Source organism: Anser anser (genome assembly GCF_964211835.1).
Source record: "Anser anser genome assembly, chromosome: 1".
NCBI classification, from domain to species: Eukaryota; Metazoa; Chordata; class Aves; order Anseriformes; family Anatidae; genus Anser; species Anser anser.
The window spans coordinates 3,514,923-3,540,691 of record NC_139720.1 but is presented as its reverse complement, the minus strand read 5'-3'; the positions used below and the strand labels follow the sequence as shown (position 1 = coordinate 3,540,691).

General features: G+C 49.1%; 1 protein-coding gene and 1 long non-coding RNA gene across 5 annotated transcripts in view; one reads left to right on the top strand and one right to left on the bottom strand.

The window, feature by feature from the left end:
• The window catches only part of PODXL (podocalyxin like), a 44,298-nt gene extending 19,266 nt beyond the window's left edge, over positions 1 to 25,032 (bottom strand). For 3 of the 4 annotated variants that reach the window (XM_083830627.1, XM_083830628.1, XM_083830629.1), the window contains exon 1: positions 24,868 to 25,026. In XM_083830627.1, the coding sequence (XP_083686753.1) occupies positions 24,868 to 24,913 (46 nt within the window). In that variant the 5' untranslated portion in view covers positions 24,914 to 25,026. Of the gene's footprint in view, positions 1 to 24,867 lie in introns of all 4 variants that reach the window. The other variant, XM_083830626.1, reaches the window with a different exon arrangement.
• LOC310897345 lies at positions 12,742 to 18,435 on the top strand. Its single transcript, XR_014582237.1, has 2 exons — positions 12,742 to 12,869; positions 13,613 to 18,435. It is a non-coding gene; the product is annotated as an uncharacterized lncRNA (long non-coding RNA).
• Positions 25,033 to 25,769: the final 737 nt, after the last annotated feature.

Sequence of the window (25,769 nt, the reverse complement as noted above, 5' to 3'; positions counted from 1 at the left end):
CCAGGATTGCCCCTACTGTCCTTCCTTCACACAGGAAGATACATCCTGAAAAAGCACTGTGAGAAGAACCAAGACTTGAGTTGATGTCCACAAAGCTTAAACAAACTTCATCTGTTTGTATCTCTCCATTCAGCCTTAGTGTCCCTCTCCTGTTAAGGTCAAGAGATGTTAAAAGATTAGAATCCCAGAACCACGGAATCATAGAATCATTTATCTTGGAAAAGACCTCTAACATCATCCAGTCCAACCGTTAATCTAGCACTGCCATGTCCACTGTTAAACCATGTCCCTAAGCACCACATCTACACGTGTTTTGATGACCTCCAGGGATGGTGATTCAGCCACTTCCCTGGGCAGCCTGTTCCAATGCTGCACAACCCCTTCAGTGAAGAATTTTTTCCTAATATCCAACCTAAACCTCCCCTGGCACAACTTGAGGCCATTTCCTTGTGTCTTATCACTTGGTGCTTGTGAGATGAGACTGATCCCCACCTCATTATAGCCTCCTTTAAGGTAACTGTAGAGCATGATAAGGTCTCCCCTGAGCCTTCTTTTCTCCAGGCTAAAGAACCCCACAAGACTGAATTCTTCGTCATTAAACCATGCTCAGTGATTCAAGTTGGATGGATGGATGGATGGATGGATGGATGGATGGATGGATGGATGGATGGAGAAACGGATGAATGGATGAACAGATGAACAGATGGATGGAAAGAAGGAAGGAAGGAAGGAAGGAAGGAAGGAAGGAAGGAAGGAAGGAAGGAAGGAAGGAAGGGAGGGAGGGAGGGAGGGAGGGAGGGAGGGAGGGAGGGAGGGAGGGAGGGAGGGAGGGAGGATGGATGCTGAAATGCTGAGTGTCACAGTGGTAGAAATTGCTCTCCTTTCATGGAGACCTGCATCCCTTTGGCAAATGGCAACGCAAAGGGTATGTCAGAAAGCACTTCATCACACTGCTCCCTTCCTACAAACCCATGCTTGCTGTTACAGGCTGGATGCAACCACTGGGAAGCCCTTTGGAAAAGATCTCCCATCCCAAACTTGACCTGAAGGTGATGCTCTTTTCCTAACCTCCACCCTAGCTCAGCTGGTGTCTAACAGGTCCACCACCAGCAGAAGGCATGGCTTATTCAAACTGCAGGCTCTTCCTTTTCAGAAGCCTACCAAATACTTAATCCCAAAGCAGAAAGAAATGCAAAACAAGCAGTGAGAGCACTGCAAGTCCAGGAGTCAATGCTTTCCTACCACACATGCTATCTCTCTTCTATATCTAACTGTTGTTCTCCCTTCCCTCTTGCCCAGCTGCCCTTTCCAAATCTCCGTGTTGGACCCGGGGGTAATAACTGGTAATGAGCCCCTGTTTGCCTGGGCTGGTGGCCAGTGGGGCCTGATGAGTGCCCTTCACAGAAGAAATGAATAGGTTCTGGTTGAAACAGAAGAGAGAAAACCCCTGCAAGCACGGGCTGACAGTAACAAAGGACAGACAGGACAGGATTATGTTCAGTGCCCCTTTAGCATGAAGATTACTCACAAAAGATACAGTATGTCCTTCTGTGGGAAAAGAAAGGCCCTTTCATGCCGTGAGCCCCAGAGACAAAAGGATTTAATGCATGCTAAGAGAGAGAAAGAGGATGGAGGAGAAGTCCTGTAGGCTATCATGCCCCTCACCAGCACGAGGTCCTTCCCAAAAGCCTGAAAGTTCACTTGAATTTCAGCCAGGTTCCCTCACCCTTTTTTTTTTTTTTTGAGAAGGTAGAAAAAAACCCTACCTGTCCTTGACCTTCCTGGCTGCGTTTTGGCAGGGCAGGGCTGATTATTTAGTTTCACTTTTTGGACCAACGTCATTTCTTCATTTTAAGGAAAACGAGCATAACATAGCAGCTATTGCTGTATTTTGACACCATGGGTTACAGTGTACTCAGTGTACACTCTCCTCTTGCATGTGCCAGTGATAAAAACAACCCAAAACCTTTCATTTCTGTGCTGGGCAACAGCAGTCTGCCTGATACCTCTCTGCAGGAGGAAAGCTCAAGCCTTCCCCACACATATCCGTGTGAACAGCGGCCAAATGGCCTGGAGGAAATGAGCACGCTGAAAAAACATGATTTCATTTCCTCGTGTGTGTATCCCACGGCTGCGCTGGTGATACGGTGTCTCCGAGATGGGGACAACCCCGGAGGGGTGAGAACTTTCCCTTATTGCTAGCTGTGAGGATGGGCTTGTTCAGACCCAAGGTAGCAAGGTTTGGGAGGCTGGAGGTGCCAGAGCCCTGGATGGGGTTGGTGTTGAAGGGCTTGGTTAGGATGCGAAAACGTGTTGAGAATATAAAGGGAATGATGTGGTGATTTGCGCCGATGGATCTCATTGCACGACAAGTCGAAGGATCACCAGCAACCACGCCACAAAGAAATGCAGAGGTCATAACCACGTTGCAGCGGATGCGTGGTGTTCTGCAAGCTGGGGAGGATGCTTGGAGGGAAACAGCTTGCTCGGAAAGGTCACAGCTTTGAGCACAAACCAAAAAAGCAACACGTCGGTGTAAAACGCAAAGCGAAAGGACACGTCCTGTCCATCCAACGCCACCGCCTCTCCACGCAGCCCCTCTTGTTAAATTAATTCCCTGCCCGAGAGCTTCCCGCTTCCTATTTCAGAAATGCCTCCCCTCCACCCCCTGCCCTGACCACCTTGTTGAAACAGCTCAGATTGGCTGAAAATCTATTAATAGTGAGAAAAGGAAACCCAAAAGAATAACTTAGGAAATGGTGGGCGACACACCCCATGCCGGCAGGCTGAGCCCGGCTCAAAGCCTCGCGCCGGTCGGCTCCTGCTCCTCCCAAGGCGGGATGAGAAAGCTACGGAGACCCAGCAACCCAGGGAAGGGGAGGGGATACGAGCCAGGCCCTAGGAAGTTCCTATTTGCCTCCCCTTTTTGCAGCTTTTCCTGATTAAATACGGGCATTGGGTTGAGTTTGCCAAAGGGAAAGCGGGGGCTGAAGCTGCAGGGGTGGTGTTGGCCAGGGGACGGTGTGTACCAGCGCCAGCAAGGATGCTCCTGGTCAAAAGGAGGGATTTATCCCTGAAACGCAGCCCTGTCTGGGCAGGAACAGCGCACAGTTGCTTCAGAGGACAGGAAATTTGTCACCTCCTTTTAGAACCGTGAGGTCAATCAGACTGGCAGAATATCACAGAGCAGAGTTATTTATGCTGGAATTAAGCTGGGCTACCAGAGCGAGCGGTCACCTCGCTGAGATTGAAATTGTGCTGGTGATCATGCTCTGTCCTTTGCTCAGGGCGAGATGGGATCCGACAGCATCGTCCTTCCCTAGCTCCCTGCTGGGATTCCCAAAATTTCGGAAATTCGGCCTGAAGACTCTGATAGTATTCTCACCACCCTTCCCCTTGGCAAAGCGGCATCCTCTACTTCACCAAATACACTTTCAAACTGGCATTTCCTGCCCGCTTTGCTGCCAGTCTCACCGCCAGCATTATGAAATGTGTTCACCCAGGCCAACTTGGCTTCCCAGGTGAGAAGGTGGGGAAAGGTCCACCAGAACACTGCCAGGCTCTAACCCATCAGCCCAATTACCCGATGCAGAGATTTTGATCCTGCCCAAAACCCTGCCAGAAGAAAAAGTGCTGCAGAACGCTCTTGATAGAATTGCATTCTGAAATATTAAAGATGAGCCCCGATGGCTGGAGCTAATTCGTGCTACCGCATCACTCAGGAAGGAAACGAGCATGGCTGGGCTTTGATTTAAAGCCACTGGGCTTGTTTTCAGTGGGGAATCTTCTTGATGCTGCTGTGATGAGGCTTTATTGGTAAGACCCTTCAGTTTGGTGCTGTTCATCTCTTGCACATGAGTGACAACAAAATCAAGGCAGCAAAACCGACAAGCATCCTCTGCTGTCAAACGAAACGAACCTGCAGCCACAACCTCTACCCAATAAGCCCTTACTGGCTGCACACAGGGGGAAAACATGTTTGTGCTTCAAACCCTGCAGGTTTTTTTTGCTCTTATCACACCCATCCACATGGAGAGAATCGTGCAGGGCTTCCTGCTGGTGGCCGCACCGCCACCGTTCAGCTGGGGATTTGGAGCAGGTCCCCACAGCACCTTTGCATCATCCTGGGGGTTCTTATCAAGCTGCAGGGTTTTTGTAGCCACTCATGTCCCTGCAGTAGCCAAAAGCTGCTCTGCTTTAATTCAGACCGGGTGAAACTTTCAGTTGTCCCTGTTTTACCCGATGGAAGTAACCCAGCAGCTCAGGGAGCAGGACGTGAACCAAGCCTCATGTGAGCTTTGGCTGCTCCATCCCTCCTGTTAGATCTGCCTCACTGATTTTATTCAAACGACAGTCTCTAAACCTCCTTGGTTTTGACCAAGAAACCCACCCGTGTCCCGAGGCACCTTCTCTGCCAGGATTGCGACACATGTCCCTGAAACCCAGGTTCTGATGAACTGGCATTTTCTGATGAGAAACATGCTTCATTAACAAATTCCCCATCAGCTCTTTCTGCAAGTATTTCAGCCAGCTCAGCTTGTCTGCTGTTTCATTTGGAAGCCTGACAAATATTAAAAATCATCATCCCAAGGCACGTCTCCCTGTTGGACACACTCCTCTTCCCCGACCTCTCTCCCTACTCCCTTGGCCCCTTCTAATGCTGCATTTGGGGAGGCAGAAATGGGTTCATTTGCTGTGCTAATTAACGACTAGCTAGTGGATTTGAGGGAGCAGAAATATCTCAGCCCTCCTCACTCCCATCTTCTCAAAATCGCTGTCATCCAATTGCCCTTCATGCCATGCATGGACCTCTCCTGAATTCCCCCTTGAGGACTGGTTGCTGCCAAGAAATTGCCATCTTCCACCCAAACGTGGAAATCTTCCACCCAAAACGTGGCATCTTCCACCCAAACAGCCCCAAAAGGTCCATCCCAGGCAGTGCCATCTGCATGGCCAGCCCCAGTCTGCCTCTCTCATGAATAAACGCGGGACATCCGATTTAGGAGTCTCCACGCCTCTTCCCAAGGACGGTCTGTAGCTATCTAAGTGAAGGGAAAGAGGAAAAAACAATGAAAAAGGAGACAGGAAAACCCGTGTGGAAAACGAAGTCTCCAAAATCCTTCACACGAGGTTGTCAAGGAGGCAAACAGACACACAGACAGGCACACCTCTATCCACTCTGCTCAGGCATTTTTATCACGGAGCCTGGGAACATCCTCTTTCCGCTGGGGGCTGGTGGGATTTGGAAGGGGCCCGGCTCCATCCCAGCACCTTCCCCAGGCTGCAGAACAGAGCGGGAGCTCTCTGCAGGCCCAGGCAGAAACGCCCCACATCGCTCAGGAAATGGTAGCGGAGCTGCTGGAGCGGAAACGCTGGGAGCAGCGGCCAAAAAATCTGCGTGTCCCAGCCTGACCAGAGCCTCTCAGCTCAAGCAGAGCCGTGTTCCTGCCCTTCTCCTTCGTGCCATGAGTGTGGGGTTATCCCACGATGTCCTTGTTTCTTTGAGGCAAGATTTGTGGCAGCACGACGTCCTGCTGTATCAGGCGAGCATCAATCTCCCTCGTGCAAACGAGAGCTCTCCTCCTGCAACCAGCAGCCGAAGGACACGATGCCCGGTACATTTCGCCCTCTGTTGCTGCAGAAGTCACCCAGGGACTTTGGAAGAAACTCAAGGTTTACACTGAGTAATGGGCAGCAGCAGCTGCTATGTAAAGCCCAGCTACCTCTGTCCCTAAGCAGTGGCCATGAATCAAAATGACACTGAAAATCACGAGAATGCCACAAGACCGCATGACTTTGTTGTACAGAGACCATTTGGGGGGTCCTTCTTGTGTAATTTCTGGGTTGTCAGTCTTCAAGATGCCCTTGCAGCCTTTAGTCCGTGCTAAAAAAGCCCGTCTTGTGAAAAAAGTAAATAGACGAAAAGCCTAGATTTGTCTCAATTTGGAGAGGAATCGCAGGAAGGGCTGAGAGCCTGGGTAAGGCTCCCAGGTTGGCCATGCCAACTTGACTCCCATGGGAGAACACCCAGCATCACCACCAGGGCCGAAGGCTGGCCCACGTGGACTTCAAAAGGAAGGATCTCTGATCCCTTGAGGGCTGAGCTGCCACATCAAAGCCTCCCCTCTTGGAGACCTGACCTTTCTCTGCTGCAGAACTGATGCTCGCCGCCTGAGGATGGCCAGGGGGGTGATTTTATTCACTGGGATGGAGCAGAAGTCCCTCCCTGTTCTTTTTGCCCAGGAAAGATGAATCATCCCTGCCTGGTTTGTCCTGGAGGGCTACTACGGACAGCTTGAGAAGGAGCGAGGACAGGAGCCAGTGAGACGGGAGCTGATTTTCATTCATCTCGATAGCTTGTCTGCACAGGAGTGAGTACTCAGGAAAATTAATCTAAAATTAAAAGGAGGTATGATTTCAGAGCGGATTAGTCAAAGTGCACACAACCCACCAGGTGGCCACTCCTGTTCAGCTTTAAGTCAGCTCTCATTGAATTTAGCCAAAATGAAGTGGGTTAAATCAAATTAAAGTCTCCTTAGCTCCGAAAGCCAACACGAGGTGGGGTGAGGGGGACAACTTGCAGTTTAAGGATGCTGATTCAGGAGAAATCTGGTGATACTCCCCACACAAACAAGCCCCCAGATATCACATTTGGCACTGATGCCAACCAAACATCAGTGACGGGGCACTTCTGCCTCCCCAGATGGTGCTGGCCTTTCCTGATCCCTGCATGCGGGAAGCTCTGCATTTGGTGTCCCATCAGCAGCTCTTGCTGCTTACTCAATTTTTATTCTGGAGAAAGGCAGGGCGATGAGATGACAGTGGATGGGACCCTCTGCTAGCTGTGCCACGCACCAATTCCCAGTCCTGTGTTGGCAGAGGTGGGTTTGCAGGTCCACAGCATCCTTGTTGGGTGGCAAAGGGAGACCGAACTCATCATCTCACCTTCCTCTCCAGCTGGCCGGGCTCAGATTTGGGTTCATACTGAGCAAAATGAGGAAGGACACAGCCCTCGGTACCCTGCTGGCTGAATCTCCACCAGCTGGCTGGTGGCAACGAGGAGCTGCCCCACCTGATGCCACTCAAGCTGGGTGCCGTGGATCGGCCGTGTGTCTTGAGCTGCTCCAGGAGAGATGAAGGCCACAAGGGTTTTGCAAATAAACGTCACCAAAAGCAAGACCACCAGATTCTGCTGGAGGCTGGCACTAGCTGGAGGCCCAGCACGGAGCTGGAGCCCTACGGGTGGGAAAACAAGAGGGGAAACACCTAATCTAGAGGAATACAGAGGGAAAACACCTAACCTAGAGAAATAAGATCTCAGCCTCATCACAGGCAGATCCAGGGCAAAGGAAAAAAAAATGTGGCTGGGCATCTGGAAGGTCAGCTTGTGCTGGCACACGGCACCACCGTGGCACTGCACAGTGCTGTCCCCCCCTTCTGTGCACCTCCCTTTCCTCCTCTCGTCCCCGAAGATTTACAGCAGGAATCGCCCTCCCGTGACAGCCTCTGCTTGCTCCCACCACCGAGGTTTTTGGCTCCTGGAGCCCTCGGCGGAGCCTTGCTCGGGGGCAGGCCTTGGAGGATGCTCGCCCATTTTGAGGGCAAAAAGGGCCAGCGGAAAAGCGATGGCGAGGCGGTGATAAGACCCGCAGCCTCGCCCTCCTTTGTGCGCCCAGCGCCTTTGGTGAGTCACGCTGCCAGCCCAAATTTACGCCCTCGGCTCTGCCCTGCTCCAGACAGCCAGCTTTAATTTTTAACCTTTTCGGGGTCATGAATCCCAAATCGCCTTCCCCCAGCCCCATCACACAATGCCCAACACCGAGGTGGTCGCAGAGATGATGAACTGGACTCATCTTTGGCCCTCCGAGATTGAAAGGTGGTGGAAGGTGCTATGATAAGTAGCCAAAGAGACAAGGAGACACCTCCAACAGGTGCTGGTGACCTCCTCAAACATCCCAACCTCTCTCGGTAAAATTTGGGGTGATTCCTAGTTAAATACAAACTGCATTGCCTTCTGCGTTTGCTGCTTGTTTGGGCTATGCATGGGGACAAGTTCCCCCGCAGACACTTCACGGGGCACCTGCAAACCTTCTCTGACATTAAAGCTGCCACCAGCCATGTCTCTAAGACAACTTTTGGGATTACTTTTAAGACAGCTGGATGTCAGGATCAGGCCCTCTGCCGTGACCAGTCCCCTCCACGACCTTGGTTAGCCAGGGTTACGGAGCCAGCAGCCCGGAGATTTCCTGTCAGCACTGCGAGGAGGGCTCCACATTTCCTTGCGATCCTTTGTGTCTCGCTGCTATTTTGGGTCCCACCTTTTTACTTCGGCTCCCCACCCACACCTCCCTCAGGGTGGGGTCTTCCCGGATAATTTGGCGCTCTATATATACACACACACACACACGCATATATGCATGCATGTACATATATTTATATAGCTGTGCATGCGAGCTGAGCCTTCGGGTGCTGGCTGGACACGGCGCACTTGGCAGGAGGCTCAGGGCTATTCTTTAGGTGGGGAGAGCCTAGGAAGGGAAGGACACAGCTCACCCTCCCTCCTATTCAAAACTATTTAAAGACTGTCTGGCACGGAGCTGCTTTCCCACCAAATGGCTCCAGTGACGATCTGGCTTTAAAGCTGTGTAATCAGATCAACATCCATTGTTGGCAAATTCATAATTGCCTCATTATTTAACTATCCAGAAGCAGTCAGTTTAATAGGGAAAAAAAGAATATACATTTTAGTTTTTTTTTTATTAAGAGCATCAAGACTCAGTTTCCATTTGAAGAAGTTTTGTTCTTCAAACTCAACAGCTCCTGCTCTCCCCGTCCTTATAATAATACACATGATCACAAGGATCACTGATGAAATGTGCAGACAATGAGAGATGATCTTTTTCAGTGCTGTCCTAATGCGGGACAGGATATTTGTTACCCAGTGGTGCCTTACATGTAACTGTGAGCAGCACAAGCAGAGGAACACTAACCATTTCCCTCTAAGAGGAAGGATGCTCTTCTAAGGACGATGCACTAGCTCACATCCTTGCTCTGCCACAGCCCTCCAAAACAACCCTGGTGACATTTCTTAACCTCTCCCTTCCTCAGTTCCCCCCCATCTCTACATGCAGGAGGGGATAGGTTTCGGATGGAGGAGCTGTCTTCATTTAGGGGCTTGCCCAGCACCTTGCTACCCGGGGCCCTAATCTTGGTTAGGTGCCACAGCAATACAAATAATTACTAATACTAATCCCCATGAGAGTCTATTACATTATAGTTCAACTTCCTCCCAAACAATTGCTCCTCTTCCTTGCTTTGTATGTTCTTCAAAAGAAGCGGCTGCTGTGCTTTAGGGCTGGGACACCAGCGGAGGTAAACATACACCCAACGTTCCTGCTCAGCTGGGCCTGGGCAGCAAAAAAAAGATAAATCTGATTTAAGACAATCGCATTGTGGGCAGGAAAAAAAAGAAAATTGGGGGGTTCAATGGAAACAGCAACCTGGCAGCACTAAACAGAGTTTATCCTGAGAAGTCCCTTAGGGCATATTTATTCACTATTTACAGGATGGTCGTATTCAGAATGGCAAAAAGAGCAAGAAATGTCAAGAGCACAAGTGGCCACTGGTCTCAGGGCTCAAAACATCTTCATCTATGGAGCAGTGAAGGCTGCAGTCCTCGTTCCTACATTACAGTGGAGGGAAGTAGAGGTTCATGGGGAACATACAGCTTGCAGGCACAGTGCTTGGACATTTCTCTGCTTACGTGCGGGCACTGTGCCTGTACCACCCAAAAGGTGCATAAAGGGAAAGATAACCCATAAAAAATGGGCAGAAAAATGCTCCTCGTCCACAGCCAGTCCTGGGCTGAAGTTGGTCCATCCACTGTGTGTATGGGCCAGGCAAATTGTCCCATGTAGAGCATACAAGGCATGGAAAAACCCCAGTGCCATAGGTTTAGGTGCAATATCACACTAGGGAGCCGGGACACCAAAATATTGAGTGTCCAACAAAAGCAGGGCTGGCAATGCAGACCGGCCATCCCAAAGTGGTTTGAGCTGGTGCATGTTAGAGCAGAACAGGCTCTGGGTGGAATGTCTTGAGGGCCTTGAGTCCTCCTTCAAGCAGCTAGCTTGCTCTGAAATGCATGTTGGCACATCTCCGGAGAGGTTTTCCCATTGCCAGGAGCACGAATATAAGCTTACACAGCAAGCAGCGAAGGTGGAAAAGGAAGAAGGCTCTTGCTAATAAGTTGGCCAAGTGTCCTGACTTAATGTTGATGAAGAACAATGCACGTTTCGGTCACCCCTTCCAAGACAGAACCTGCAACGGCTTTAATGAGTCAAATCAAACGTGGCTTTGTCATAGGAGATGAGACACAACCGGGACCAGCCAGCTGGGTTCTTGGCTGCTGAATGACATTGTCTTTCCAGCCCAGTGACCTCATTGTTATGACTCAATAAGGGAACAATGTTGTCCTCCCAGCAAGGAGTGGGATTCCTGCGTGGTTAGAGCTGAGCAGAAGAGCACAGTAAGTTGTAGGATGTCACTAGGTCGGGGACTCAGCATTTTGTATGCAGTGCAAGCAGGCTGTGGTGGGTTTTAATGGCATTGTTCTGTGCTGAGAAACATAAAATATAACACGAGTATAGGATGGAACAGTGGCCATATTCACCTCCCTAAAATCCCTGGACAGGTAGATCTAGGTAGTGGGTTTGAGCATGCAGACTCACCAGTCAGGGAGAAAAACACTAAATGGTATCTAATAGAAAGGAGATCTTGCAGCACCCCAACTCCTGGGGCTCTGGACCTGCACCCAGCTTAGCTTTGGAGCTTGGGGCTTCGCTGACATGGTCCTGCCACCAAAACCCTTCTCCCTCCTGGCTGCAAAGTGGCACAAGTCTGGAGGTCACACGTCGGGGCAGGCCATGGCAGGGCAAAGGAAGGGAGCAAAGGAAGCAGGAAGGAAGAAGGAGCTGCATCCCCTCCCTGCTGTTAATCATCCTCCTCTTTCGCCTTAGCCAGGCTGGCAGGTCTGCGAAGACCACGCTGGGCTCTTGCCTTGGAAGGGGGTCAGGGATGGGACCCACAGCTCTGGGCACAGAAGGGGGATGTGGGGCTGGGCTTGATATTAATATCCAAGTTACTCCGCTGCTGCTACGTGAACAACGCCATCGTGCTTGCAAGAGATAGCAAAAACAATTCTACCCTATGAGATACAAGAAAAACAGCATCTCTGTTTACAGAAAGACAGAAAAGACAATTGAAAATTCCTACCCAGACTCTAAGTCCACCTTCAGAGAAGCACCACCAGCTCCTCCAGATGTATCTGGTTATTATTATCAGGGCAAAATATCCTTTGACTCCAGCTGGAGCAACTCTCAGAGATCAGGCCTCTGACCTGCTGGCCACAGAGGCAAGAAAAGTTTGAGGCATCAATCAAAAGCAAACAGTGACTTTTAGCAATGCTTGGGAATTGATTCTTGCTATTAAATAATTAACGACTAGCAAGATAGTGTACTCTAGACACCGCTCCCTGGGCCAAGTGTGCTCCTGGCCTCTGTTAGCTGTGGCCACTCAGCACATGGGCACCCCTGTTTGTTCCCTGAGAGAATGGTTGAGATGGGAAGGGACCTCTGGAAACCATCTGGTCCAACCCCTACTCAGGCAGGACCACCCAGAGCAGGCTGCCCAGGACCACATCCAGATATTTTTTGAAGATCTCCAAGGAGGGAGACTCCAAAACCTCCCTGGATAACCTGTGCCAGTGTGTTCCACTTTGTACCCATTGCCTCTTGTGAATGGCCAAGTCTGTTGCCATGGGATTTGGACCAGCTCTCCCAAAGAGGAGAAGGACCACATAGGAGAAAAACAAGAAGGGAAGCAACCTCCCGTTTGGCAAACATCCCCGATGCATGGAGGGCTGAACTCACCTGTGATGTAGATGAGCTCGGCATCAGGATGTCAGGCACCTCACTGCTGTATGCACACACAGACTCTTGCCTTGTGGAAGCTGGCTTGCATCCAGACCAGCTCCAGCTGGACCCAAAAGCTGGTATTTATTGCTACAAAACTAGATGCATCAGTCCCAATTTATGTTATTAAGGAGAGAGAACCTCCTTTCCCCAGCCTTGGTAGCTTCATTGTAGTGGCTATGGGTTGAACATGGCCAGGACAATTTGCAACCCTTGGGCTTTGGGAAGTGCAGTGAGGCCCAGGTGGCAAGTTGCCATAGCAAGCCATTCCCTGCTGTTTCAGGTGAGGAATATGGAAAATCAGCCCATGGGCACCTCTCAGACATCTGCCTTCTGCAGCAAAGGGCAGTCATGTTGCTTCAAACAAGAGCCGAGATATCTGAGGTTATTTGCTGCAGTTGTCCCTGTGAAAATCTGAAATAAACTTCATATTGTCCCTGTCCCCTATGAAATAAATTCCTGCAGCAGGAATACCTTTACTTACTTCACAGGCAGGCTGTGAGCATCTGCTCCTGCCAGACTGGGGCAAAGGCAAAATCTTATTACCCCTTGCTCTCTGCTCTGTTCAGACTGAGCTGAAGTCCCTATAAAAACAGCTCACAAGATGAACCTTCCTCACCCTCCCGTTCCCCAGCTGAGATGGAGATAAAGCCCTGCCCCTAAAACTGCTTCTGAGCTGGATTAGCAGGAAACCCCTCCCCAAAAAGCCAGCTGGGCTGGGGGCAGCCCTCAGCGCTGCTCGTGGGGAAAGCAGCTTATGTTGCCGCAGATTGGAGCAGCCCAGCCAGCCCCACAAAACACTCTGATGGAAGACAAAGCAAGAGAGCTGCCACCCTATTCCTCAAACTCACACACACAGCCCCCAGATTGCTGGGGTTCCTTCGGCATGGCTGTCCTGTGAGTATTTCTCATCAAATTTGCAAGCTACATGTGAATTTGGTGGTCTACAAAATCTGTATTTTATCCAGGGGCTTTTTGCAGGTTTTTATCATGACTGTTGGTGTGTTTTTTTCTGCTTAAAAGTATTGCTGAGATACTTAGAGCCACAGCAGCCCTCCTCCTGGGGCAGGACCCTGCAGGTGTTTGCAGGTTAGAGCTGGAAGCATCTCCACAGTCACGATGCCAAAAAATTCTGCAGGCAATTAGAAAGGGAAGCTGGCAAAGCAGAGTGCAATCACCCAGCATCAAAATTTGCCTTCCTTTTCTCATCCAAAATGCAGCAGGACCTCAACAATCACCACCTCAGAGCTTAGCATCTTTGGGTCTTGTCCAAAAAGCAGCTGTCCGTGTTCCTCTCTGCTTTGTCCCCCTAAAAGCACCGTGCCGTGGCTCTGCCCCCATCCCGATGCCTATCGAGTTGTTTGTGCTGGGCCCTGAGATGGAGTTTCTGTGCTGCTGTTAGCAATGAGGACGAGACACCATAATCTCTGTTTCTAATGGAATCAGGGGAAGGAGAGCCCTGCTCCCCCAGGGGCTGCTGTGCCACCAAAAACCCTTTAACCACCCCCAAAACTTTACCCTGCGCAGCTGTCAGCTACCCATGGCCAGGCTTCATAGGAGCACAACAGAGCTGGATTTTTGTTGTTGTTAACAGAAAAACAGCTCTTCCCTTTATCATATTTCTGCATTTCTCTCCCCAGCTCTTCATAAAGAACATTACTGGACCCTACAAACTATATTTTGCCTGTAAGGCAATGCATCTTGCTACCAACCCAACCTCAGGTTCCCACTTTTCACTGACCCCTTCCCACCAAGCCACCCTTCCTCTTCTTGTGCCACTTTCTTGGCCATAAGAACAGTTTTTTCCCCAAGTTTGGCTGCCCTAAATTACCCCCATCAGTTGCAGCCATGGTTTGGAGGAGCTCTGACATAGGGAACATGGATACTGATGGGTGATAAGCTTTGTCCTTGGTCACGAAGCCCCCACCGGTGGAAATATTGGTCCTCAGGAGTTATCAACACCACCCTAGCTGCTGTCAGCTTTCTCCTTGTTGGAAAACCTCACAGAAAAAGGGTATTAGGGTAAGATGGTGACTTATAGGTCAGATTTTGAGAACTGTTCTGTGTGGCAGAGCTTCTCTGGAGCATGGCCATCATGGGATACTGATACCCCCAACAGCCTGTGGGCCTGAGGAAACACAAAGTGAGGCCTGCAAGATCTGGGCCAGGGCCTGAATGGTGTTAATGCATCCTCCACCTTGAGCTGGGCCCATCAGACAACTTCAGCAGCCTTAACTGATGTGTCTTAGCAGAGGCAGATGTCTCCACTCCATGGAGGAGCTACCCCAAAGCTGCCACACGTACATGTGGAGCAGTGAGGGCAGGAGGAACAACCACAGCCGTCTTGGCAGCAATGACCAGGCTCAACAACTGAAAACATCGTTTGAGAGGGGCCTCTTATGGTGAGGGGCTCAGGACGCTGCAACAAGGATGTGTTGCTCATCAAGTTGTTCTTTTTGTGTGATTGTTCCCTCAACCAGTAATGTTTTAGTTGTCAGGCCTGCTGGAGAAAGCGCTCTGTAACGGAGGATCATCAGGGAGATGCATCTAAATGGGCTGGCTGAGGGGATCCAGGCTCCAGCAGGTTTTGCAGAGTTGTCTATTACCAGTGTTTTACTTTGGAAAGAAGAGGGGCAATTGAGTTTATCGCTCCCCAGATTCCCAAGATGCAGCATGGAAGGATGGAAGTCCATCAGGATCTGCCAGACTACATTGCTCTCCTGGACACAAAGAAGGTTGCTCCAAGCTGGCCTTGTCACATAGGGAAGGAGAACCTGCACTGCCATGGGCCACAGTCCTGCAAGGTCAGGTCTCCTCTTAATTTCTGAAAGGCCAAACTTGTCATCGAGCAGCTAAGAGGAGATTAAATATATTGTACTAGGTCCAAATGAGATATCCATGGCACTTGGGGAATTTGTATTTTCAGCACTAGATGGGATGGGATTTGGATATGGGTCAACAAGTGGGCAGCCAATTAAAAAGTCTCCTAAAATCTTGGTTTTCTTTCCTTTAATTGCTGTTTGACCTCACCATAGGCAGATGTCCAGGGTATCTAGACACCAAGAGTAGGGTTCTTCTGCCTTCGACGGTCAAATGTTACATATATAAACCTTGGCTAGCCATTTAAAATCCCTCTGCATATACTGGAAAGACATATTCAGCCATGCCATCAATGGTTAATTCTAAGCTGTGAAAGCAATTGGGAACTGGCAGCTGAAAAATAAAATTGCTTCCTCTCCCATTTTAAACAGTAAAAGTGAGATTTAAGAGAATGACTCCTGTTTATTCAAAACCCTCCAGGGACATGAAACAATTCATTTCAGTCACTAACTCCATCTAAGATTGACGCTTGAGATTTGCTCAATAAACTGCTTGGTTTTAACCTCAAAAGCACGTTGAAAAGTTTATGTGCTAGGTATTCAGGACCTCTGATGCTTGATGTATTTAAAGGAATTTTAAATGCTGCTTTGCATCTGTCAGTTTAACAGAAATTTCATCCCCAAGTAAAGAGTGATTGCCTGCAACAAGCCCAAAATTAGTGTTATTCATCATTACCTAGGAAGACTTCAAAGATGAATACATTAGAAATCAAAATAGAGCTGTGGCAGTCTATATAGCTGCTTAAATAAATATGTTAATAGTGTGTCCACCTGGATGGAAAATACAGCTGAAAGGTAATAGCGAGCCGTAAATCTCCATGTTTTACAGTGAGCAACCAAGGGGAATCAACCTTGCTTAAGGGATATAGCTATGAATTGGAAATGAAAAGCATGGTTAAAATCAAATCATTCAAATTAAGACTTTATGCTTCCCTATTTTAAATCATGATTAAAATTCATAATTTAAGCCACATTGATTTAAATCAAAGCACCCTGCCATAAAATGAGGTTTTGAACCCTGTGTGAGGCTTTAATGAGAAAAAGGATGTTCTCCTGTTGCATGCCATTAATGGGGATTCATTGGTACCTGGAGAAACTGTCTTAGAAGCCTACAAAATTGCAGAGATTGGGAGTGTGGAGAGGTTTTTCTAATCTGTCTAGGAAAATCTTAGGAAACAAAGTAATTTTCTATACTAGGGTGCTGTAAGAAGCTCAAAACTTATTTTCCCATGATATTCCATGTTACTGTTAGAGACAGGAAAATTTATCACCTAAACCAGAGGTCAGCATCTCTTACTGAGTTTTTGGCATGTGAATTATCCCAAGGCACGGATGAGACTGGCAGCAATGATCTCGAGAGCCACCAAGGTGTGCTGAGATTAAATCCTGCATTCCTGAAAAATGGGGCAAGAGTGTGATTTTTGCTTGCTGGTCCCACAGCCATGTCCTGTTTTGCTCATGTTTTGCCCTGGTTTTCTTTTGGCCAAGTGAAGCTTTATCAGGAGCCCCATGGCAGGTGTGGGCTCATCCCATTTGCAGCACGTTGCATTGCTGCAATCCAGCTTTTCATTGCCACTGGTGATTTTGGTGTGCTTATGGCATTGCCTTAATTTGGCATCAATCCATGTTCTCTTTGATGCAGGCATTTGCCCCTGTGAGAGCACGAACACTTTGTGTGTCGAGCCAGGTTGGGGAATTAATCCATCTGAAAACAAACCCAATATTATTAAAAAAAAAAAAAAGAAAAAGAAAAAGGAGTGATTATTTCCTGCATTTACTGAGACCTATTACTTTCTTCACCTTGCCAAGAGAAACCTGTGGGGGAAAAAAAAAAAAAACAAAAAAAAAAAACAGAAGCAGGCTCTGAAACCAAATCAGGTCACCAGCAGCTAGAGAGTGAGAAGATGGCTAAAAGAAAGCATGAAATAAAAGGCTGGGTTTGAAGTCGTGCGATTGCCATCTCATTTGTAGAAGCTTGATATTAGCTCACCCAGTACTTGCTAGAAACCTGCTTCCCTTAACCATGCTTTAAGTATCTCTTGTGTTGATTAGTAAATTAGAAATGTCCAACATAGGCAACTTTAATTGCTTATTTAGAATATATATATTTAATAACATTCTTCTGAAGCTCTAAGTATACTTGCATACCATCAGCAATAATGCTAAACCTCAGGTGCACTGAAACAAGCAGAAAAAGAAAAGTGTGTTTTATACTGATCACAGACCTTTAATTTCATGTAAACTCTCTTACAAAATGAAGAAATTTCTGCAGTTGAGCTGGGAGGGTGACTTTTTTAATACAACCCATTCAATTTTTTTTCTTAAATTCTAAAACAATCGATTGAACATTGTTAATCACACCCGTCATATCTATACGGTTCCTCCATAAGAAAGCTACAGAACAGCTGAGGACCAGAGGAGACGTGCTGATATCCTCCTGTGGAGTATTGCACAGCTCTAGGAGCTGCATCGTGGTGGAGCCACTCATGGATCCATTTCAGCTGCTGGTACTGCCGCAACTATTTGCAATTATCCAGGGAAAAGTAACACCAATATAGCCACTTCTAATTGCATCTCTGCTGGAGAACACAGTGCATCGCTTTAACTACTCTTCTTTTTCTCACAGTCGAGGAATACAGTGCCTTGATAAGCAATGTGTAATAGCCACCCTGAAAGCTATCCAGTTTCTGCAGGCTGCAGCAGTACCACTGAAACTTTTACATTTTTTTTCCTCATTTGTGTACGTGGTGGAATGTCTTATCTCACCCTCCTGCGTTTAGAGTCCGGGGGGAAAAATAAAAACAACATTTTTGCTATTATGCTTCAAAGAAGGGTTTTCTCAAGCAGTTTCACTAAACCCTTCTGCAAACCCTTTCAAATCCCCTTTGTCGAAGTCAGGAATCTGGCATTTTCTGTTTGCCTGTGTCAAGCAGAAGCCACCTAGAATAAATGCCTGACAAGCGTGTCTCCTCCTTTCTTACAATAGCCAGCATGGAGATTTAATGTATCTTTAAGTACTGCAGCTTAAGAACTCTAAGCCAATTTCTACCTTCTCCTCCAGTTAAATTTACTAAAATCAATTAAGGCTGAGAGAGAAAAATTCAGCCTTTATTTTTAATAACTATGGCTGTATTCTAACGCTGCAAAATGACCTTCCTCCTCTCTTTCGCCAGTCTCATGAGCCATGTGCTATAAGACCACAGACACACAGAATTTGCGAGACAGAGAAAAATCTTCTGGATTAATCCAGCTTTTATTGAGGATGCTAATATAACTGCAACCTCTAAAGTGAGAACAACTCAGAAATAAAACTTTACCTTTTCAATTTTGGAGGAGATTTTAACACAGATCTTGTCTGCCTGTTTCTGAGGCATCTGTCCTGCACCGAGCTGCAAAGACAGACTTGTTTTAAACCCAAAGACTGCTCTTCCTATCTGCCCTGCCATATTCCAACCTTTAAGTTGTACGCTTAACACACCACCAAGAAGTTGTTCCAAATCCCAAAACCTAATTTTTTGGCCATTTTTAAGCAGATACTGTTATGCAACGGAAGGGTTTCCAGGGATGGATCCTGGACACTTTTGGTGTAACATCAGACCCTGAAGGGGACTATGCATGGTCACAAGCATCTCTAGTGTCCAAATCATCCCAAGACACACCTGAATTGTCTTCAGAAGATGCCTCTCCTCTTTCCATTAACAGAACCTGGATTCAAGGACAACTCGGCTCCAACCCTAAAGACCTCGGTTATGTATCTGAGCCTACAAGGAACTCATTTGGGTCCTTCAGGTGGAGAAAAAGAGCAACTTGGGCCCATTCCCTCCCCACTGCCCTGTGCACCCAAACAGTGCCTCTGGGGGTGGTGGTGGCCCCAGTGCTTCATCAAGCTGCGGTGCCTTGCACATGAATGATGAAAATCACAACCCAGGGAGCGCTGCATGTTTAGAGGCTGCCTTCCTGCAGCTTCTTTATTGCAGATGCACATCTAAAATCAGGTGCTACAGCAGAGCTGGGGGCTCTTTCCCATTCATTAGCCCTTCTGCTCTACGCTGGGTGTCGAGGCGTTGCACGGAGTTAGTTTCAGTAAGTCGTTTGCATTCTCCCTGCCTCCTTGCAATGCTTTGTCACCGAGCTGTCACCAGCAGCGCACACAACACTGAGCAGTCCTGGCTTGTGGCCAGGAAAGCCATGACACGTACGTTATTTACGGGACGGGAAAGGTGCCTGCAGCACGTGGAGAAGCACGTGCAAAGACACAAAGATTTGCAAAAAAGCAGCCAGGCGTAGCGATCAGAAAACTTCAGTGACAAGACTCAATAAGCGAGTGGTCAATGGAGGATTTTGGTGCCTTCAGGGTCTGCAGCAGCTTCGTTTTATCTCTTGAAGGCCAGAGGGAATTTTCTTGTTTGGTTTGATGAGGCATCCTGGCGTTTGCTGGTTCCCAATGGCTCTCAGCAATATTCAAGAGCCAAGGCTGACCCTGAGGCATGCAACGACTTAATTCAAGAGAACCTGTGCATGCAGCCACCCATGTAGGTCATTCCAAACATCCCACCCCAGAGCTCTGCACTCCCAGCAGGCAGTAAAGTTACTATTGGTATTTCCCAGGACTGCCCAAAGCACTCACTGGTCCCAGCACTATTTGCAATTCAAAGCAGGAAGCTAAGTTGAAGTGGGCTAAGTCACCTTTGAAGGAGCCCATCCCTTCACCTTGGCTCTGTAAGAGGGTGAAGCCACTGATCCTGCCCACCGGGAAGTTCAGAGAGAAGAAAAATATTAGCACTTCAGCATGGTCACATTGTAAAGGAGTGTTGACAGAGCAAAGTCAGCAGCTCCTCCTCTTCATCATTGGGCTGAACTCCAAAGTTACCAGGTGCCACGATAAAAACCCTTGAAACGTGCCGTGAGACTTCTCCACTTTCCCCTTGCACTGCCAGGGGATAGCTTCTGGCCATGGAAAGCTGCTGTTGCATTTCAGCCCCCTGCTCGCCAGGACTTTGTTGGTGTTGTTTGTACTGCAGTAGCCCTGGAGACCCCAGGGAGGTCATGTCCCTGTCCCTGAACACTCGTTGTGGGGTCTCTCCGAAAAGAAGAAAAAACAGAAAGAAAAGACAGCACAGCCAGTCCTTACGCCCCGTATTAGCAGATCACATATGATTTTTGTACAATGATGGGGAAGTTTATCTTTTTCTTCCCAGCCTTTTCCACTTTCTCAAAAAGAGTTGTTTGACTCTGAAGTAACATGGTTTTAGGCTAGCTACAGCTTAGGCGCCTCGACAGTGGACCTGTGATATGGGGAGAGCACTGCCCTTCTGCCTCCTCCCAGCTCTAACTGGGTCTACATCTTCCTGAAGGACCTCCAGAAAACCACCACAAGGCTTTAGCCTGTGCTAGAACAGGAAAATACACAACGAGAGCCATTAACACCTGATGAAGCTAAGATGAGCTGCCTCCCTCCTCCCAAATAACGAAGGAAGCAGCACGAGAAAGCCCCTCGGAGTGTGGGACACCATCACACCAGTCAGTTCAGGGAAAAGACAGCAATTTTTTGGTCGAGCACCAACAGCACATGGAAGGGCTTCTGTGGGAGACTGGAGGTAAATCCACAAACCCCACCATGCAGTGGGACCCCCAAAAAGAACCGGGATCAGCCAACCACATCCCAAATGCCCTGTGGTTTCAACCCCAACAGCTACATCTTACAGTATTTTTATTTTTTGAGCATAAGCCCATCTAGGCACATTGGGCAGGAAGGTGCACCTTGCCTGGGATCTCGCCCTTGACTTACATCCCATCCCACCCTGCCGCAGGGGGAAAGACTCGGTGGCTTTCCTTGGCAATCCCAAACCCAGAGGCGATGCTCTCTGCAATGTGGGATTATAGGATGAAGCCCTCGGGGGTGCAGAGAGGTGAGCACAGGTTGCTGGAGAACTACTGCTGGGACCTTGAGCAACGTGGTCCAGGGGGGTGGACCTGAATAGGCTTTGAGGTCCTTTCCAACCCAAACCATGCTGTGATTGACAAATGTCTATGGTTCTGTGACTAACAAATGACAGATGACTGTGTGCGTCCTCTAGAATAAATTAAAAAAAAAAAAAAGGCAAACTTTGCTCAGGAGCTCTCTGAAGGGAAGGACAGGCATTGCAAGAATTCAGGAACAACATCCTTACGCGGAGATTGGCCGCTTGCAGGAGAAGCTATGCAGCCAGCAGCGCACGTAAACAGGCTTTCGAGGAGGAAGTTGGTAGAAGCATGTGAAAACGCTTCGGAGAGCTTGTGAGATTTCACATGCCTGCACATGGGGAATGGACCAAACTGGGCCACCCGGATTCCTGCAGAGTTCAAGCCCTCCTGCGACGTTCAGGACCGAAGGCTCAGGGGATGCTCGGCTGGGAACTTCTGGGCAGCCGTGGGTGGGTTGTTTGCGCTGTGCTTGGTCCTGCTGCTTGGACCATCTGGCAATGGAGATGCCGAAGGCATCTGGGCTCTGGGTGCCATGGTGGGACCTCAGGGGTAGGGCAAAGGGGCAATGCAGTGATTCAGCATCGCGGGGAAGGGGGCAAAATTCAGTGTGCAAACAAATGGGATGGATGCGGCCCTCCACCTAACCCCTGAGAGCAAACCTCTGCTCTTGTATAGTGATGTCACACCCAGAATAACACAGGAGCTGCTGCACAGCCTGGGAAATCCACTCTAACTAGGGTTTAGTCCCGATAGCCTATGCCCCAAAACACTCTACAGCTCGCTTGCACCTTGCCAGGAAGCTTATGTCTTCTGGAGGGTGCAGATGGGGAGAGAAGATGCAGGATTTATAGGGTAAATAATAACCAAAGCACAGCCCAATCCTCCCCAGAAATGCTGAGAGCGGATATTTGTGGCCAGTCTCCCATCACCACCGACATGAGTGATCACCAGCCTCCTCCTCATAAGCCTTTCGAGCAACTCTCCGGAATTAAATCAGTGTATTGCATGGTTCCAGCTCCTTTCATTCAGGGATCTTCAAGTGCTTTACAAACAAGTCTTTAATTAAGCCGCCTAAACAGACCCATGGGGTATCATTACTGTATCTGCTTTGCCACCGGGGAATCAAAGGCATGGCACTGCCTTTGCGAGGCAAGGTTTGGAAATGGGATGCAAAAACCTGGTCAAAGTTCCTCCAGCAGCAGTATATGAAGATACTCTCTGCTTCAGCACCGATTTTGAAACACTCTGGCTAACAACTTCTTTTTCCTCACATTGGCATGGCCCCAATTTCCTGCTCCTGCCCATGTCAGGATTAGTATTCGATGGATTAGATAGATTTAAAAAATGCACGTCTTTGACAGTCTGTCTTGAACAAACACGAACCCCAAGTACCAGGGAGCCAGGGCAGCTTTTGGGAATGAAGAGGGCTGTTTTGGAAACAAGATCTTAAAATCTGGAGGTATGTGGTATGTTTTGAGCTGGACAAAGGGCAGGACCTGCTCCTGCCTTTCACCCCCAGGACAGGTTTGTGCTGTGGCTCTTTTTAATCCTCTCTGAGAATGAAACGTATCGGTTTTCTCTTCCTGATGCAATTCTGCTATCATGCCCCCAAGTGGGATAGAAGATCTCATAAATAAGGAATAAACAAAATCAAATGGCCTGGGAGCATGCCGTAATGGGTAACTCCAAGCCCCTTGCAAACTGGCTGGATTTAAAGACGTTATTTGCCCGATGTTGTATTCGCTCCATCTCTTGGATGGACTGGCCGTGCCTTGTCAGAGGCTGATTTTATTCCAACGTACAGCAGGAAAAAAAGATGGGAATCTTTCCACAATCAGATACAAACCTGGACATGAGTATTTGTAGGGAAACAGCTGTACCCCAAATAGCTGCTTTTAAAAACTCCAGCCCAATTCTCCTCTACCCCTAGCACGATGTTGCCACCTTCTTCTTCAGGACACCCCAAACTGTCCTCCCAAATCCCAACTCCCTGCTCACGCACCCATTTCACATCCAACCTAAACATCAAGCTCTTGCAGGAGGGAGGCAAGCAATGAGCCCCATCCAAGTTACTGTTGTAAGACACCAAAAAACTTGTAGTTTCATTTACAAACCCAACTTCTTCCCATTTTAGGGGGGGGCGGGGGGAACGATGCACTTTGGGGGCTGAGCGATTCAGGTGATCACAGCAGATACCAGACAAGCACTGCTGGGACCAGCAGAATAAACCTGGCCAAGCCACAGAGCCCAAGCCAAAACACCCAGCAGCTAAGGGTGCCTATTTTGACCCCTAAGGAAGAAATTCCTGGTGCCAACACCCAGGGAGCAACACAAAAGCACCTCTTAAGTAGCTTATTTCAAAACTTTGGAGCAGCAACTATGGCAGGAAATGCTGTCTGGGAGGATTTAATCAAATAATTTCCGAGAAATATGTAATAGGATCACTCGAGAGTGCTACAGAAACAGGTCCCTCCACCTTCCTTCCCAGGGCACCGTCCTGGAGCCGAAAGCCTGTTTTGTGCCAGTCCGAGCATATTTAGCCCTCAGGTCTGAAAAACAACACAAAACTGTCTGAGAAGCCAAATTCAACTAAACTCAGCTCAGTTCTGGCCGGTGCAAGAAAAACTGCATTAACGGCTCCTGCTTCGTGCCAACATTAATGAGACTGAGGGTTTTTAATGGCAAGAGAAATCTCCTGCAGCTCCCACGGCGGCGCCAGGAGGAGATGAGGACTTCCCACCTGCTCACCCACCAAGACCCGACACGCTTTTTTTCCCCCTCTGCCATCGCTACGCCAGTCCTGAGAGCAGCAGGACAATAAAAAAAGGGCAGGCGGAGATTCCAGCCTGACCTCAGCCAATTCCCCCCCCCAGTTCAAACCCCAGGGCCCTGCCCCTGCTCTGCTTCTACCTCCGGAGAGTTCCCGAGCTTTTGTTACCTTAAACCAAAGCACATCCAGCTCCGCAGAGGCTCGGCTGTGTGACATGACCCGGAGCAAGATTTCACCTTCTCCTTTAATTTCTACCCCCCCCCCCCCTTCTCCCTGAGAAATCCCCCAACTCCTCCCCGCCTTTATTCGCTCTGAAAGCAATCAGTGCGGTTCCCTTCCCCGCTACTTTTCGGAGCAGTTCACAGTCATCTCTCCCCAAACCATCCCTCCTGCAGCCTCTGCGGTACCCGCAGCCGGTCTTGCAGCGCCCATGCCCCCCGTGCTGTTGCACAACCCAAGGCAGCATCTCCACCTCCTGCCCCAAACCTCCCCAAACCCACCTCACCGCGAAGGGTCTCCAGATGCCGATCCTTTATCTGGCTCTATCATTGACTTTGCCACCTTCCATCACCTTTTTCCCCCCATCTCCCCATGCCACCTCCTCAAACAGAAGGTGGAGGGCTCCATGCCTACGGCACCTTGCGTGCTGGACCAGTGCCACACCAACCCAAAGTTCTCCCTCGCCTGGTGGGACCCCAAAAGAGCTGCTTGCGCCTTGGCGCTCTGCACTCCCTTCCACAAACCGCCAAGATTTGGGCACAAGCCCAATCTGGGGGGGCTTTGTGAGGCCACACGAGGGAGCGAAGAAGCAGCGCGGGCAGCTCGTACCGCTGCATAAAGGAACGAGCACTGCGGCTCGCCGTCCTACGGATCCGTGCCCCGAGTTGCGCTGCCGGTTGGCTCCCCGCACTTCGTTGCTGAACGAGAGGGTTAATAGAGCCAGATTCAGCATCCCCCTCATTATTTTTTTCTGTTTTCAACTTGCCAAGAGCTTCCCGAGTAAAGGGGATGAGGGGGGTGGGGGGGATGCTGGATGCGCAAAGCCCCGAAAAGCTTGGGGAAAAAATAGTAAAAATAAAAATATAGAAAGAAATAAATAGAAAATAGAAATATAGAAAAATAGAAATATAGAAAAATAGAAATATAGAAAAATAGAAATATAGAAAAACAGAAATACAGAAAAATAGGAATATAGAAAACTAGGAATATAGAAAACTAGGAATATAGAAAAATAAAGTAGCAAAGGGAAGGCAGCTCCGGGGGGAGCGGCGGTGCCACTCACCGTGCAGCAGCAGCAGCAGCAGGAGCAGCAGAAGCGGTGCCCGCATGGTGCCTCGGTGCGGCCGGCCCCGATCCCACAGCGGCTCCCAGCGCTGTCCCCGTTTGGGGCGGGCGGGCGCTGCCCTCCCCCGGCCCCGCTCCCGGAGCCGGCCCCGGTTCCCCCCCGCCCCACAGCCGGGGGAGGCGCCCGGCGGCCCCGACCCGCCCCCGCCTCCGCCCCGCAGGGATGGAGGGGGCTGGCACGGGGGGGTTTGAAGGGAGAGGGGCTTTTAGGAAATTTGTGGGTTTCTTTGGGGTGGGAGATTTGGGGGTGATTGATTGATAGAAAGGGGGGTTGAGGTTCGCTGAGTTTGGGGTTGGAGGTTGGGTTTTCCTCGGGATGGGGGTGTGAGGGAGGTGGGATTCAAGTGGAGGGATTTGTGTTTTTGGGGGGTGGGAGGTGGTGTTTTCTTTTCTTTCTTTTCTTTTTTTGTTTTGTTTTGTTCTGTTTGTTTTTGTTGGGATGAGAGTCTACAGGGGGATTTTGGGTTCCCTCCTGCAACCGGGTCTGATTTGGGGGGTTCATGAAGTTTGGGGATGGAGGTTGGGTTTTCCTCGGGATGTGGGTGTGAGGGAGGTGGGATTCAAGTGGAGGGATTTGGGGTGTTTTGTTGGGGTGGGAGGTTGGGAGGTAGTGGTTTTTTTGTTTGTTTGTTTTGTTTTGTTTTGTTTTGTTTGTTGGGATGAGGGTCTACAGGGGGATTTGGGGTTCCCTCCTGCTACTGGGTCTGATTTGGGGGGTTCATTAAGTTTGGGGATGGAGGTTGGGTTTTCCTCGGGATGGGGGTGTGAGGGAGGTGGGATTCAAGTGGAGGGATTTGGGGTTTTCGTTGGGGTGGGAGGTTAGAGCTCGTGTTTGATTTT